Source organism: Monodelphis domestica, chromosome 3 (genome assembly GCF_027887165.1).
Source record: "Monodelphis domestica isolate mMonDom1 chromosome 3, mMonDom1.pri, whole genome shotgun sequence".
Taxonomy (NCBI): Eukaryota; Metazoa; Chordata; class Mammalia; order Didelphimorphia; family Didelphidae; genus Monodelphis; species Monodelphis domestica.
The window spans coordinates 36,413,627-36,425,935 of NC_077229.1; the positions used below are offsets into that span (position 1 = coordinate 36,413,627).

The 12,309-nt window shown below is 43.6% G+C and overlaps 1 protein-coding gene across 6 annotated transcripts in view; it reads left to right on the top strand.

Annotated features, from left to right (window-relative positions):
• Nucleotides 1-753: 753 nt before the first annotated feature.
• The window catches only part of LOC103101394 (uncharacterized), an 84,699-nt gene continuing 73,143 nt past the window's right edge, over nucleotides 754-12,309 (top strand). For 2 of the 6 annotated variants that reach the window (XM_056821683.1, XM_056821682.1), the window contains exon 1: nucleotides 985-2,032. In XM_056821683.1, the coding sequence (XP_056677661.1) occupies nucleotides 997-1,908 (912 nt within the window). In that variant the 5' untranslated portion in view covers nucleotides 985-996 and the 3' untranslated portion in view covers nucleotides 1,909-2,032. Of the gene's footprint in view, nucleotides 881-984; nucleotides 2,033-3,522; nucleotides 5,325-6,303; nucleotides 6,515-12,309 lie in introns of those variants that run through there. The other 4 variants (XR_465992.3, XR_008917304.1, XM_056821684.1 and 1 more) reach the window with 4 other exon arrangements.

Here is a 12,309-nt window from a genome sequence, read left to right on the forward strand (position 1 = left end):
AAGGGTTTCCAACCCTGAAAGACACCGATTGGGGAGGCATCGAGCAGCATAAAGGATTCCCTTCAGCACCCTCCCCCCCTCGCGGCCCCCCCCCCCCCCCCACTCCTCATCCTTCCTCCCTTCCACCCCACCCCCAGGAGACTGGAGGAACTTGGCAAGCCATCTCGTCGCCAATCAATCCGTGGTGTAACAATTATCACTTAAGCACCACTCATGCTAAACACACGCTCAGAAAACACTTTGGCAAAAGGGAGGGAGGGGCTCGGCCCGGGGAGGGAGAAGGGAGCCAGAGGGAAGGCTGGAGAGGGGCCTCGGATCAATGGAAGCCAGGAGGGAGGCATCTAATACGCTTTTATTGATGAGTGCCACAGCGCTTGAAGCGTGTTTCCACTGTGAGCAATTAGTCCGCAAGACCACAAGAGTTAAGGCAACACCAGCGGGCCTCCCCTGGCCCCCACCCCGGCGCCCCCTCCCTCCAAGAGCAGCCTGATGACAGCTTCATTTGTAACCGTGATCCCGGCGCTGCAGGCGCCAGCGTCCAGCCCCTAATGGGACAGGCTGCGAGCGAGGCCGAGCCCCCACCCTCGTCCTTGGCTTCCCCAGGCCCCACCCCAGCCCCCGCTCTCGGCACGGGCCCCCGCCCAAGCCTCTGGTAACGGAATCCAGTAGACACGGAGTCTGTCTGCGTGTCTGCGTGCCGGCGAAATTGATTGTAACGGTTTTTTAACGTGGTAAAAGAGCTGACTGTTTTCTCGCCTCTGCTGCTGGCTCGGATAAAGGGGGGGGCGACGGGGGTGGGGGGAAGGAAGTGACTCCCGCGGCAGTGGATCAGATGAAAGTAAACTTTTGTTTGGGAAAGAGCAATCTACTGATGTTAATGGTCTCTGTCCTGTTTGGGGTGGCTCTCTCTGTCTCTGTCTCTGTCTCTGTCTCTGTCTCTGTCTCTGTCTCTCTCCCTCTCCCCCCCCCCCCCCCCGTCTCTCTCTTCCTGTTTCTATGGCTGTCTCTTCCTCCTCTCTTTCTCTCCCTCTCTATATCATCTCTCTTTCTCTGTGTCTCTTTGTCCTTTCTCTGTCTCTGTCTGTCTCTCTCTGTCTCTATCTTCCTGTTTCTATGGCTGTCTCTCTTTCTCCTCTCTTCCTCTCCCTCTCTATATCATCTCACTTTCTCTGTCTCTTTGTCCTTTCTCTCTCTGTCTCTCTCTGTCTCTATCTTCCTGTTTCTATGGCTGTCTCTCTTTCTCCTCTCTTCCTCTCCCTCTCTATATCATCTCACTTTCTCTGTCTCTTTGTCCTTTCTCTCTCTGTCTCTGCCTGTCTGTCTGTCTGTCTCTCTCTGTCTCTGTCTCTCTCTTCCTGTTTCTATGGCTGTCTCTCTCTTTCTCCTCTCTTCCTCTCCCTTTCTATATCATCTCACTTTCTCTGTCTCTTTGTCCTTTCTCTCCCTGTCTCTTTCTGTCTATCTCTCTCTCTCTCTCTGTCTCTCTTTCCCTTTCTCCTTCTTTATATCATATCTCTCTCTTCTCTGTTGTCTCGGTCTGGATATCTGTCTGTGTTTGTTTACTGGCCTTTCCTCTCGGTCTCTCTTCTCTCTGTGTCATTTTGCCTCTGTGTAGCTGTCTGGCTTTTGGCTGTCTCTCTATGTCTCTCTCTCTTCCTTTTCTCTTCCTCTTTCTGTATTCTCTCTCATTATCTTTCTCTTTCTGTATCTATCTCTATCTGTCTCTGTGTATCTTTTTCTCTCTCTGTCTCTAGGTTTCTCTCCTCACCTCCTTGTTTACCAGGCTGTTATTTATGTGATAGGAAACTCCAAACAATGTTGGAAAAGAAAGTGGTTTTTAGACTCTGTGCCTTGGTTTCCTTTTCAGTTCAGTCCGGACCTATCATAAAGATGCAGCCGTTTATCTAGTGACAACAGGAATTGGGCCTTTTATGGCTACACGGTTCTTACTGGAGGGATGCGTTGGCCAGAAGAGAAAAACAGACTAAGTGAGTGAAGGCCAGGATTGTGACAGTTGTTTGGTTCATTCAAGGTAAGAGGTTTCAGACATACTCAAAGAGAAGAGGCCAAAGGGGGATCATGGCTTCATGAAGTTAAAGCTAGAAGAATCGGGGGGGGTCTTCTAGTCTAATCTCTCCCCACCATTTTACAGATGAGGAAATTGAGGTCTAGAGGAGATCTTGTCAATGCCTTGGTCATTGAGTGTAGTAGGTCCTAGATATATCATAGGAAGATAGAGTAAGGTCTGGAAGTAACCTTAGATGCTATCTAGCCAAACTTCTGACATTTTAGAGGTGAGAAAAAAGAACTACAAGGTCACACAGGCACCAAGACCCAAGTGTTAGGATGATGAGTCTAGAAGGGATCTTAGAGACCATCTAGTCTGACCAGGTCATTTTACAGAAAAGGGAACTGAGACCCAGAGAGATATAACTTACCCAGCATCACATGGGCAGCAAACAACAGCACTGGGGTTTGGAACTCAGGTTCCCAGGAACTCCAACATCACCCTTCTTTCTGCTGCACTGTGAGATAACTGCCCAAGTTCTAGATTGCGTTTTCTATGCAAAGACAACATTTAGCAACAGACTCAGTAAGGGAAGTTGGAATTTTATGTCCCAGGGATATTCATGACAGTGATCCCCTCCACAGCCATGACTTCCCACTCTCCAGAAACAACTCTGCTGCAGGATCTGATCTGGGATCTTCTACAGGGCACTTGTAATGGGCTTGTGGCTGAGGTTCTTGCTGCTTCTTTGCCTGACTGCTCTTGGGGAGTCTCACATAGCTCATTGAAAAGATAGCTGGCATTTCTCAAGCATTTATTTTTATTTTATTTTTAATATCCTCACCTTCCATCTCAGAATCAATACTGTGTATTGGTTCCAAGGCAGAAGAGCAGTAAGGGCTAGACAATGGGGGTTAAATGACTTGCCCAGGGTCATACAACTGGGAAGTGTCCGAGGTCACATTTGAACCCAGAATTTCCCATCTCTGAGCCTGGCTCTCAATCCATTGAGCCACTGAGCCATCTGGATGTCCCCATTCCTAGAGTATTTTAAGGCTGGTAAAACAGTAGGCACACATCTCAGCCAAGTTCACACCTTCTATGAGAAGTCTTTCCTGGTCCTCCTTAATCCTCTGCCAATTTCCAAATTATCTTGTATAAAGTTGATCATCATTGCTTTCATGTTGTCTCCATTAAGACTGTGAATTCCTGGAGAGCCAGGATGATCTTCAATCTGTCTTTATATCCCCAACTCCTAGCATAAGGCTCTACATTCAGCAGGAACTTAATAAATGCTTACTGACTATCCAGAAAGATAGTTGAAGTTGTATCCCTAAGACCTGGGTTCAAATCCTGCTTGTTATTTAGCACCAGTGTGACCCTTGGTACTTCTTTACTCTGGGTTTTTGTTCCCTCAACTATCAAGTAGGAGATACTTGGACTAAGTGATGATGGGGTTCCCTTGCACCTCTGATACCTTCCTGATGACCTCTTTTCTCATTTGATCCATACAGCAACTCTAGGAGTGAGGTGACACATGCACTACTCTGATTGTGGAGAAACCGAGGCTGAAGGAGATCAAGTCCCCTCACTATAGGATTTGAATTCAGACTCAAGGATCGGAGGCAGCAGAGATTTGCAGTGGCTGATGGTTCTGTGCTTCACTTGAGTGAAAGCATTTGTCAGTCTGATAATAACAGGGAGGTCTTTGGCTTTCCTGGAGCACAGTTCAGTGCAAAAGTGAATCTAGAAACATTAGTCATAGGAGACGCAGACTAGTCCCATTTCTGGTGATCTACGGGAGCACAAATGACCTAGGATAATTGCCCCCAAACTGCCAAATCTTCAGGAAGGAGACTGAGTTTTAGGGAGGTACAGGCGGTCTTCCCCCCCAATGTTGTTCAATGGCCTTTTTACTCTCCTCTTTGAGGATACCTAGACCTAACTAATGAGTCACTAGGGCCATTGTTGGGGCATGAGAAAAGAAAGCCTAAACCCTCTCATCAGAGGACAGGCTCCCCAGGACTTAGTTGCAGGGCATACCACAAATGGGTCCCTTAAGGATAAGGGTGCTTGGTCAATTGTTTTTCAGTCACGTCCAACTCTTTGTGACTTCCAATATTATTCTGAGAAGGAAACCATTGTTGTTATTCAGCTGTGTCCAATTCTTCACGATTTCAGTTTGAAGTTATCTGGGAAAGATGCTGGATTTTACAGATAAGGAAACTGAGGCCAACAGGGTTAAATGACTTGTCTAGGGTTTAGGGTAACAGCCAGATTTGAACTTTGGAAGATGCCTTCCTGATTCCAGGCCGTGTACTCTTATTCACTGAGCCCACTAAACAGGGGAAGAGTCATTAGAGAAATCAGCCTTCCTCTTTAGCTCATCACCAAACAGAAGCCAGTATCTGCCAGTCTTGGGTCTTCAGGCCCTCCCTCCTCATACCTTGCTCTCTTTCCTTTGGGGAAACTAGTTTACTTAGATAGCACTGATCTCTAGCAGTCCTACTCTGGGCTCTTCCACCTTGTGTTCTAGAAGCCTAGCAGTCCGAAATCTGCTGTGCTGGCCACTGGTGCCTTGCAGCTTCCATGTCAATCCCATAGGGTAACTCTCGGGGGCAGTGAAAAGAAAGAGAGGTAACCAACCCCACCCTCTCCCATTCTGAGAAGCCAGCCCATTGGGAGGCCCCTAGGGAAAGAGGAAGGACAGCCAGTAAATCAAGGGTCCCAGAATCACCTACCCTGAACCTCCATCATGTCGGGTTCAAAGAAAAGTAAAAAAATGATAAGAGGGCAACAGGAGGCCTCTCAGCAAACTATTTTCTTTAGAACCTCACATGATGCTATTCTGTTCTCTTCTGAAAACACCCTTAACTTTACAGTCAAGGGCCATTCATTACACAGAGCACCAGACAGGTAGAGTCTCTGTTTTTATAGAGTGTCTACAGACAATATTAGAGTGGGTGATTAATTGTCTTTGTTAGAGACTCTGGCATCAGCAGCTTTTGCCATTCTGTCTTCACAATTCAATTATCTTGTCCTCTTGATCAAGCTATTTTAGCTCTCTGACCTCAGTTTCCCTCTTTGTAAAAATGAAAGAGGACGGAGTAAATCAACAAAAATATGTAAAACAATGGTATTCTCTCTACTTTTGATTTTGGAAAATAATTTCCTAAAATAGATATTCATGTGAATTCATGTGAATTCATAGTGAGTTTGCAATTGTTATTTTTACTTATAAATTAGGAATGTATTATTATACATATGATATATTATATATAATATAAAAAATGAATAAAAGTATTTTTAAAATGGATCTGATTCCATTTCTATTGTAACTATCAAGAGAGAGAACCAACACAAATAAAAGCTCTTTGGGATCCTCCATAGTTTTTTAGATTGTAAAGGGCTCATGAAAGCAAACAGTGTGACTTGACTCTGCCCCACTTAAAGGAATTTTTGAAAATGCCGTCAGCCCTTGAAGAGGCAATGGCAACCAAGAGACTACTTCTGTTTAGGAGCCCACCGTGATCTTCTTTACTTTCTTTGTCTCCTCCCCCGCTCTCTTCTCCTCTTTTCTTCTTCCTCTTCCTCTTTCTAGCCAGGCTCAATTATTTCCCAGGCAGAGATAAAGATGATGCCATCCTTTCCGCCATCCCTCCAATCCCATACTCTTGCTTCTTGGCGCATGCCATCCTAGCTCCTTCCTCTCTGTTCCCTTACAGAATGTACCCATCTTTTTCAAAACTCTAGAGTGTGATTCAAGTCCACTTTCCAGTTCAAAGATCATGATAGTCCATGTTATTATCAAGGCTGACAGGAAATGGTTTTCCTTTTGAGCTACAAATCCCAGAACTCCAGCCACTTCTTAAACCCCTATTATTCATCTTATCTGAAGCAGAGTTGAAATAGCAAAGGTGTGGGAAAAAATGTCAGGGCTTGTCAACATCAGAAAGAGAGACGTAAAACCATCAATCGCTGCCAACCTATATTCCTATTTTCTATACAAATCCTTATGAAAGTTGTCTATACAGGAATCGACAATAAGAGTGGAAGTGAGGAAGAAGCCGACTTTCATAAATGGTATCCAAAATGTCTCAAAAGTGGTTGAAAGATGTAGGCCAGTGGTATTAAATTCAAGTACAATCAGGGCCACTGAGCAATCCGGAAGGATATCTGCAAGCCACATCTTTTAGAAAACCACATTCCTATTGCATTTTTATTTATCTTGTGAACTATTTCCCCAAAACACTTTCACTGTGTGCACTGGTCCACAGGAGTTTTGTACCCTTTAGGTCTGACGCCTCTGATGCACAGAACCATCCTGCTTATGATTTAATCATTATGAAGAAGCAGTTGATCTCCAAAGACAAACCATGACCACATATGATCCTTTACAGCAAGGTGGTTCCCTTCTACAGATCAGGACCATTTGGGATTCCTTCAGAGATGCCACAATAAAATAACCCTAGCAAAGAGCTCTCTTTCAATAACTGCTAGATAAGAGAGGGGGATAATAATAATAAATGTAATAATAATATAATATAATATATTATATATATAAAATATATATAATATATTATATTATATTATTATATTATATATATTATATATAATAATAATATAATAATAAAAATAATAAAATAATAATAAAATAATAAGAGGGGCTCATGAAAGGTCCATTAGGATGGAGGAGATCCAGGACAGAACCAAGATTTAGGGGGATTCCCAGTGAATGGCGAAAGTCTTCAGATTGCTCATCTTTGAAGATCATCTTTTTCCGAGGCCATAAAGACATTTTGAAGCCTGCTGGAAGAGATCTAGTATCACATGAGTTAATCTGTCCTTCCACTTCAGATAGACCAAGTGAATGAGAAAGCATCAAAGGTCTCCTGTCTGTTTGGTGGATCTCCTGTTTGGTGTACATGGGCAAAAGTAGAACAGAAGGGCAGGCAAAGATCTCTGTTCTTTTTTTTTTTAACTCTTATCTTCTATCTTAGAATCAATACTGGGTATTGGCTCTAAGGAAGAAGACTGGAAAGGGCTAGGCAATGGGGGTCAAGTGACTTGCCCAGGACCACAACTCCTTTGGACTGGATACTTTATATAGATAGATAGATAGATAGATAGATAGATAGATAGATAGATAGATAGATAGATATAGATATAGATAACAACACACACATATATTTTAACCCTTACTTCCATCTTATAATCAAAATTATGTACTGGCTCTAAGGCAAAAGAGTGGTAAGGGCTAGGCAATGGGGGTTAAGTGACTTGCTCAGGGTCATACAGCTGGAAAGTGTCTGAGGCCAAATTTGAACCCAGTATTCCCTGTTCTAAGGCCCTTCCCAGCTCTAACACTGGGGACCCTGATATACTATTGGTGGAATTGGGAACTGATCCAACCATTTTGGAGAGCAATCTGGAATTATACTGACAGTTATAGAACTGTGTAGACCTTTTGATTCAGCAATTCCACTACTAGGTTTATTTCCTAAAGGAAAATGGGAAAGAACCTCTAGGTTCTAAAATATTGATAGTAGCTCTCTTGATTGGGGGAAAAGACCTGGAAATTGAAGGAATGTCCATTGATTGCGGAATGGTTAAATTATATGTGATTGTAGCAAAAAACTTCTATGCCATGAGAAATGCTAAACAGGTTAATTTTGGAAGAGCATGGAAAGATCTACATGAAATGATGAAGAGTGAAATGAGCAGAATCAAGAGAAGAATGACTGGTGAATGTCCAGCTCCAGAGAAATAACTGATAAACAGAAATAAGACAGTTTTATACATACAGATATGTTTTGTCCAATGATTCCTTCTCTGATGAGAGGAAGGAGGGCCGGAGTTAGTTGGGCATTTAAAGGTAACAAACACACAAGTAAACATTTTTGTAAAATCCTAATGATCTTGGTTTTAATAAGACCAGAATACACCAGCCTGACTCCAGCAGTATCCTCCCAGCACCCCTCAGCCTTAAGCTACCAACCTTCTCTTTTTTCTGTCTAGTTTGATCTCTGTTTTGACCTCCTTGAAGGCTACAAAGATATGAGTGCCAGCCACTCCCTAGAGGCCTTCTCATGCCATCGCTGCTGTCACCATGACTGACTTGAGCTGAAAGTCTCTGATCTGGCTTTATCTGGACTTTGTTATAGCCCAGTGGTTGGTGCAAGAACCCCCAAACACAGCTGGTGCCTCCAACATCTCCCTGGCAGCAGCTGTCAGTGATGAGATGACTGGGAAGGCCCTGCCTGAGGCTCTCCGGTGCCCCCCTCCCACAGTCCTCCCCCCCTCCCTTTTGGGTGCTCTTATTGTCCTCCATCTCCACCAGACTGAAAATAGCACCTGGGAGGAAAATCATCTTGAAATGTTTTTACTCCCCAGTGGTCACGCCTTTCCAACTTCCCTTGTTAAGAGGGGAAAGAAAAAAGCTTTTAACACCATCCTCTGACCAGGTCTTAAGTACTTTCTCCTGGACTTGCTCTAGCAGAGTGTGGGGGTGGGGGCAGGTCAGCAGAGGGGGCTTAGGAGAGTGAGAAACCATGTCAACAGGCTGTTTCTGGCGTGTCTGAGTGGGGAATGATGAGGGTGAGACATGGCAAGAGAAGTGAAAGAGCTCACCTGGAAAATATTTCAGGAAACCTGTCATGGGCATCCTTAAGTGCTGACAAGATGTGTCTGAGACTTTCTCGGTGCACTTAGGAAGCAGGGTTTGGGCATGGTTGGTTTTTTTCTCCCCTTTCTCTCTAGCTTTCTACTCTTGGATGGAGTGGGCTGGTACTGAAACATTGATTTGGAAAACTGGAGAAGTCCAGGGTGAAATTGGATATGGAAGGTCTAAGGCTGTAACTCTCATGGGGCAGACGGGGCTTTGCTCCAGGGCACCGACATCTGTTCTCTTAGTAACAGCAGCAGCAACAATGCATATGGACATAGTGTTTGAAGGCTCAAGAAGCATTTTATGAATATTATCTTAGTTGGCCCTCACCAGAACCCTGGAAGGTGGGCATTATCATCATCTCCATTTTACTGATGAGGAAACTGAGACTCAGAGAGTTTATAGAAGTGGGTCTCGTTCCCCCCCCCCCCAGCTTCTCAAATTCCAAACTTAGCACATTTTCCTTCACACAGCTAGTAGGCATTTGAGGTAGGATTTGTCTCTGGGCCACTCCACTGTGACTCAATGCCTGCTCTTCCTTCCTTCCTTCCTTCCTTCCTTCCTTCCTTCCTTCCTTCCTTCCTTCCTTCCTTCCTTCCTTCCTTCCTTCCTTCCTTCCTTCCTTCCTTCCTTCCTTCCTTCCTTCCTTCCTTCCTTCCTTCCTTTCTTTCTTTCTTTCTTTCTTTCTTTCTTTCTTTCTTTCTTTCTTTCTTTCTTTCTTTCTTTCTTTCTTTCTTTCTTTCTTTCTTTCTCTACTGTGTTTCTCATTTTTCTGATCTCTCTCCTATTTTTGATCCACCTTGTGATGACAGGCAGCTTCTACATTCCATATCTGGAAAATGGGGGTAATGTTACCAATGCCTGAAAGAATTCCTATAACAAATGGCTAAAATGGTGGGTAGAGCAATTATGTGGCATGATGGATAGAGTTCTGGGCTTTGAGTTAGAAAGACTCATTTTCCTGAGTTCCAATCTGACCTCAGACATTTCTTAGTTGTGTGATCTTGGGCAAGTCACTTAACCTTTTGTGTCTCGGTTTCTTTCCCTGTAAAATGAATCAGCAAAGGAAATGACAAACCACTTTAGTATCTTTGCCAAGAAAATCCAAATGGGGTCTTGAAGAGTTTGACATGACCGAAAATGACAGAACAATAGCAAAGGTTTGGGATGTAGAGAAAGTAGCTTGCTTCAAGTTTGAAGAAAACACTTTGTAAGCAGCAGGGATCAAGGAGGGTAATTGGAATATTCAAGAATGTGGGAATGCCCTTGCACAGAGCCATCAACTCAGTTCTTCTAGCTACCATGTATAAGTCTTCTGATTGGTATTTAAAAGGTATGGTCTTAGGGGGCAGCTGGGTATCTCAGTGGGTTGAGAGCCAGGCCTAGAGACGGGAGGTCCTGGGTTGAAATCTGGCCTCAGATACTTCCTGTGTGACCCTGGGCAAGTCACTTCACCCCCATTGCCTAGCCTTTACTGCTCTTCTGCCTTGGAACCAATATACAGTAAGGATTCCAAGATGGAAGGTGAGAGTTGAAAAAAAATGTTCAGTCTTGTATACATGGTGCACTGGAGTTAGGAGGACTTGTGTTCCAATCTAGCCTCGGACACTTACTCACTGCATGACCCGGGACAAATCACTTAACCTCTGTCTGCTTCAGTTTTTTCATCTGAAAAGTGAGAATAATAATAGCATCTAACTCCCAGGGTTGTTGGGGAGATCAAATGAGATATTTGTAAGGAGCTTTCCAAATATTAGAACACTGTGTAAATATGATTTTTAATTATCATTATCATTATGGAACCCACTGCCTCATATAGGGGGCCAGACCGGCACTTAGCACTGAGCCCTATTCACCTGACTAGACATGATTAGCAGCAGGTCTGCTTGCTAAGTGAAACCTAGGCAGTGGGCCATCTCCGGACCTTGTTTTCTATGATATATATCTCAATAACAAGTGATACAGGTGGGTAATAGAATGAATGAGAAGCCAAGACCATTGAAGGGGATTCATAAAAAGGGCTTTATAAGGGACAGCTAGGGGGATCAGTGGATAGAGAACCAGGACTGGAGATGGGGGGTTCTGGGTTCAAATCTGTCCTCAGATACTTCCTAGCTGGGTGACCCTGGGCAAGTCACTTAACCCCGATTTCCTAGACCTTCATGTTCTTCTTCCTTGGACTATACTCAGAATTGATTCTAAGACAGAAGGTAAGAGGTCTTTTGCTTGCTTTTTTTTCAATATTTTATAAACCACCTAGTTCAGCTTCTTCATTATAAAGAGGAGGAAACTGAGGCTCAGGGAGATCAAGTGATGGACTCAGCCGCACAGTAATTATTAGAGCTAGGATTCAAATCCCATATCCAAAGCTCTTCCCCAATAGCTACCTCCAAGATTAGACCAACATTTTGATTCCTATATTTTTCAAAATTAGACAAGAATGGAGAAGTCATCTGCTCTAGAGACCCAGATATAGGTTTGATGCAAAGGATGATTTTCTTAGAAATCAGGCCTGTAGGCTCATAGATTCAGGTCTGAAAGGGAGCGTAGAGACCTTCTGGTCCAATGTCCTCATTTAACAATTGAAGGAACTGAGATTAGACCAAGAGTTAATGAACTAAAGCTGGGAAGTGCTCCAGGTTCCTGGACATGTCATGGAATCTCAGAATCTCAGAGTCAAAAGTGGCCTTGGAAGCCATCTAGTCTGACCCACACATCCACAAGGATTTGCTCTACTATATACCTCAACCACAAACTAGTCTATCTTTTCTTGAAGACATTCAGTGAGGGGGAAACCCATTCTTTCTGGGATAGCCTATTCCATTTTTCTTTTTTTTTAAATATCCTTACCTTCTGTCTTACAATCAATACTAAGTATCAGTTCCAAGGTACAAGAGCAGTAAGGGCTAGGCAGGTGGCTTTAAGTGACTTGCTCAGTTAGGAAGTATCTGAGCCAAATTTGAACCCAGGACCTCTTCTTTCTAGGTCTGACTCTCTATTCACTGAGCTACCTAGTTGCCTCCCTGGTCTACTTTTCAATAGCATCCTGTGTGACCTTGGGAAAGTCATTTCTCTCTATGCCTCAGTTTCCCCCTCAGTAAAATGATGGAATTGAATTAGAGACCTCTAAATTCTCTCCAAGATCTAGCTCTATAAACCTATTCTCCTTCCTCTTTGTATTTTTTTTTTCCTGCAAACTGATCAAGCCTGTCTCTATCAGAGAGACCAGTGGAGTTGTTTTTTTTTTTACATTTTTTTATTTGGTCAATTTCAAACACTATTCCTTGGTTACAAAAATCATTTTCTGTTTCTCCTTCCCTTCCCATAGCCGACACACAATTCCACGCATGTGTCCTTGATCAGAATCCATTTCCATATTGTTGGTGTTTGCATTAGGATGTTCATTTAGAGACTACATCTCCAACCATATCAACCTGATCAAGCAGTTGTTTTTCTTCTGTGTTTCTGCCACAGTTTTTCCTCTGGATGTGGATAGCGTTCTTTGTCATAGATCCCTCCAAGTTATTCAGGATCACTGCATTGCCACTAATGGAGATGTCCATTACCTTCGATTGTACCACAGTGTATCAGTCTCTGTGGTCAGAGGGACCAGTGGAGTTTTGAGTGTTCTTTC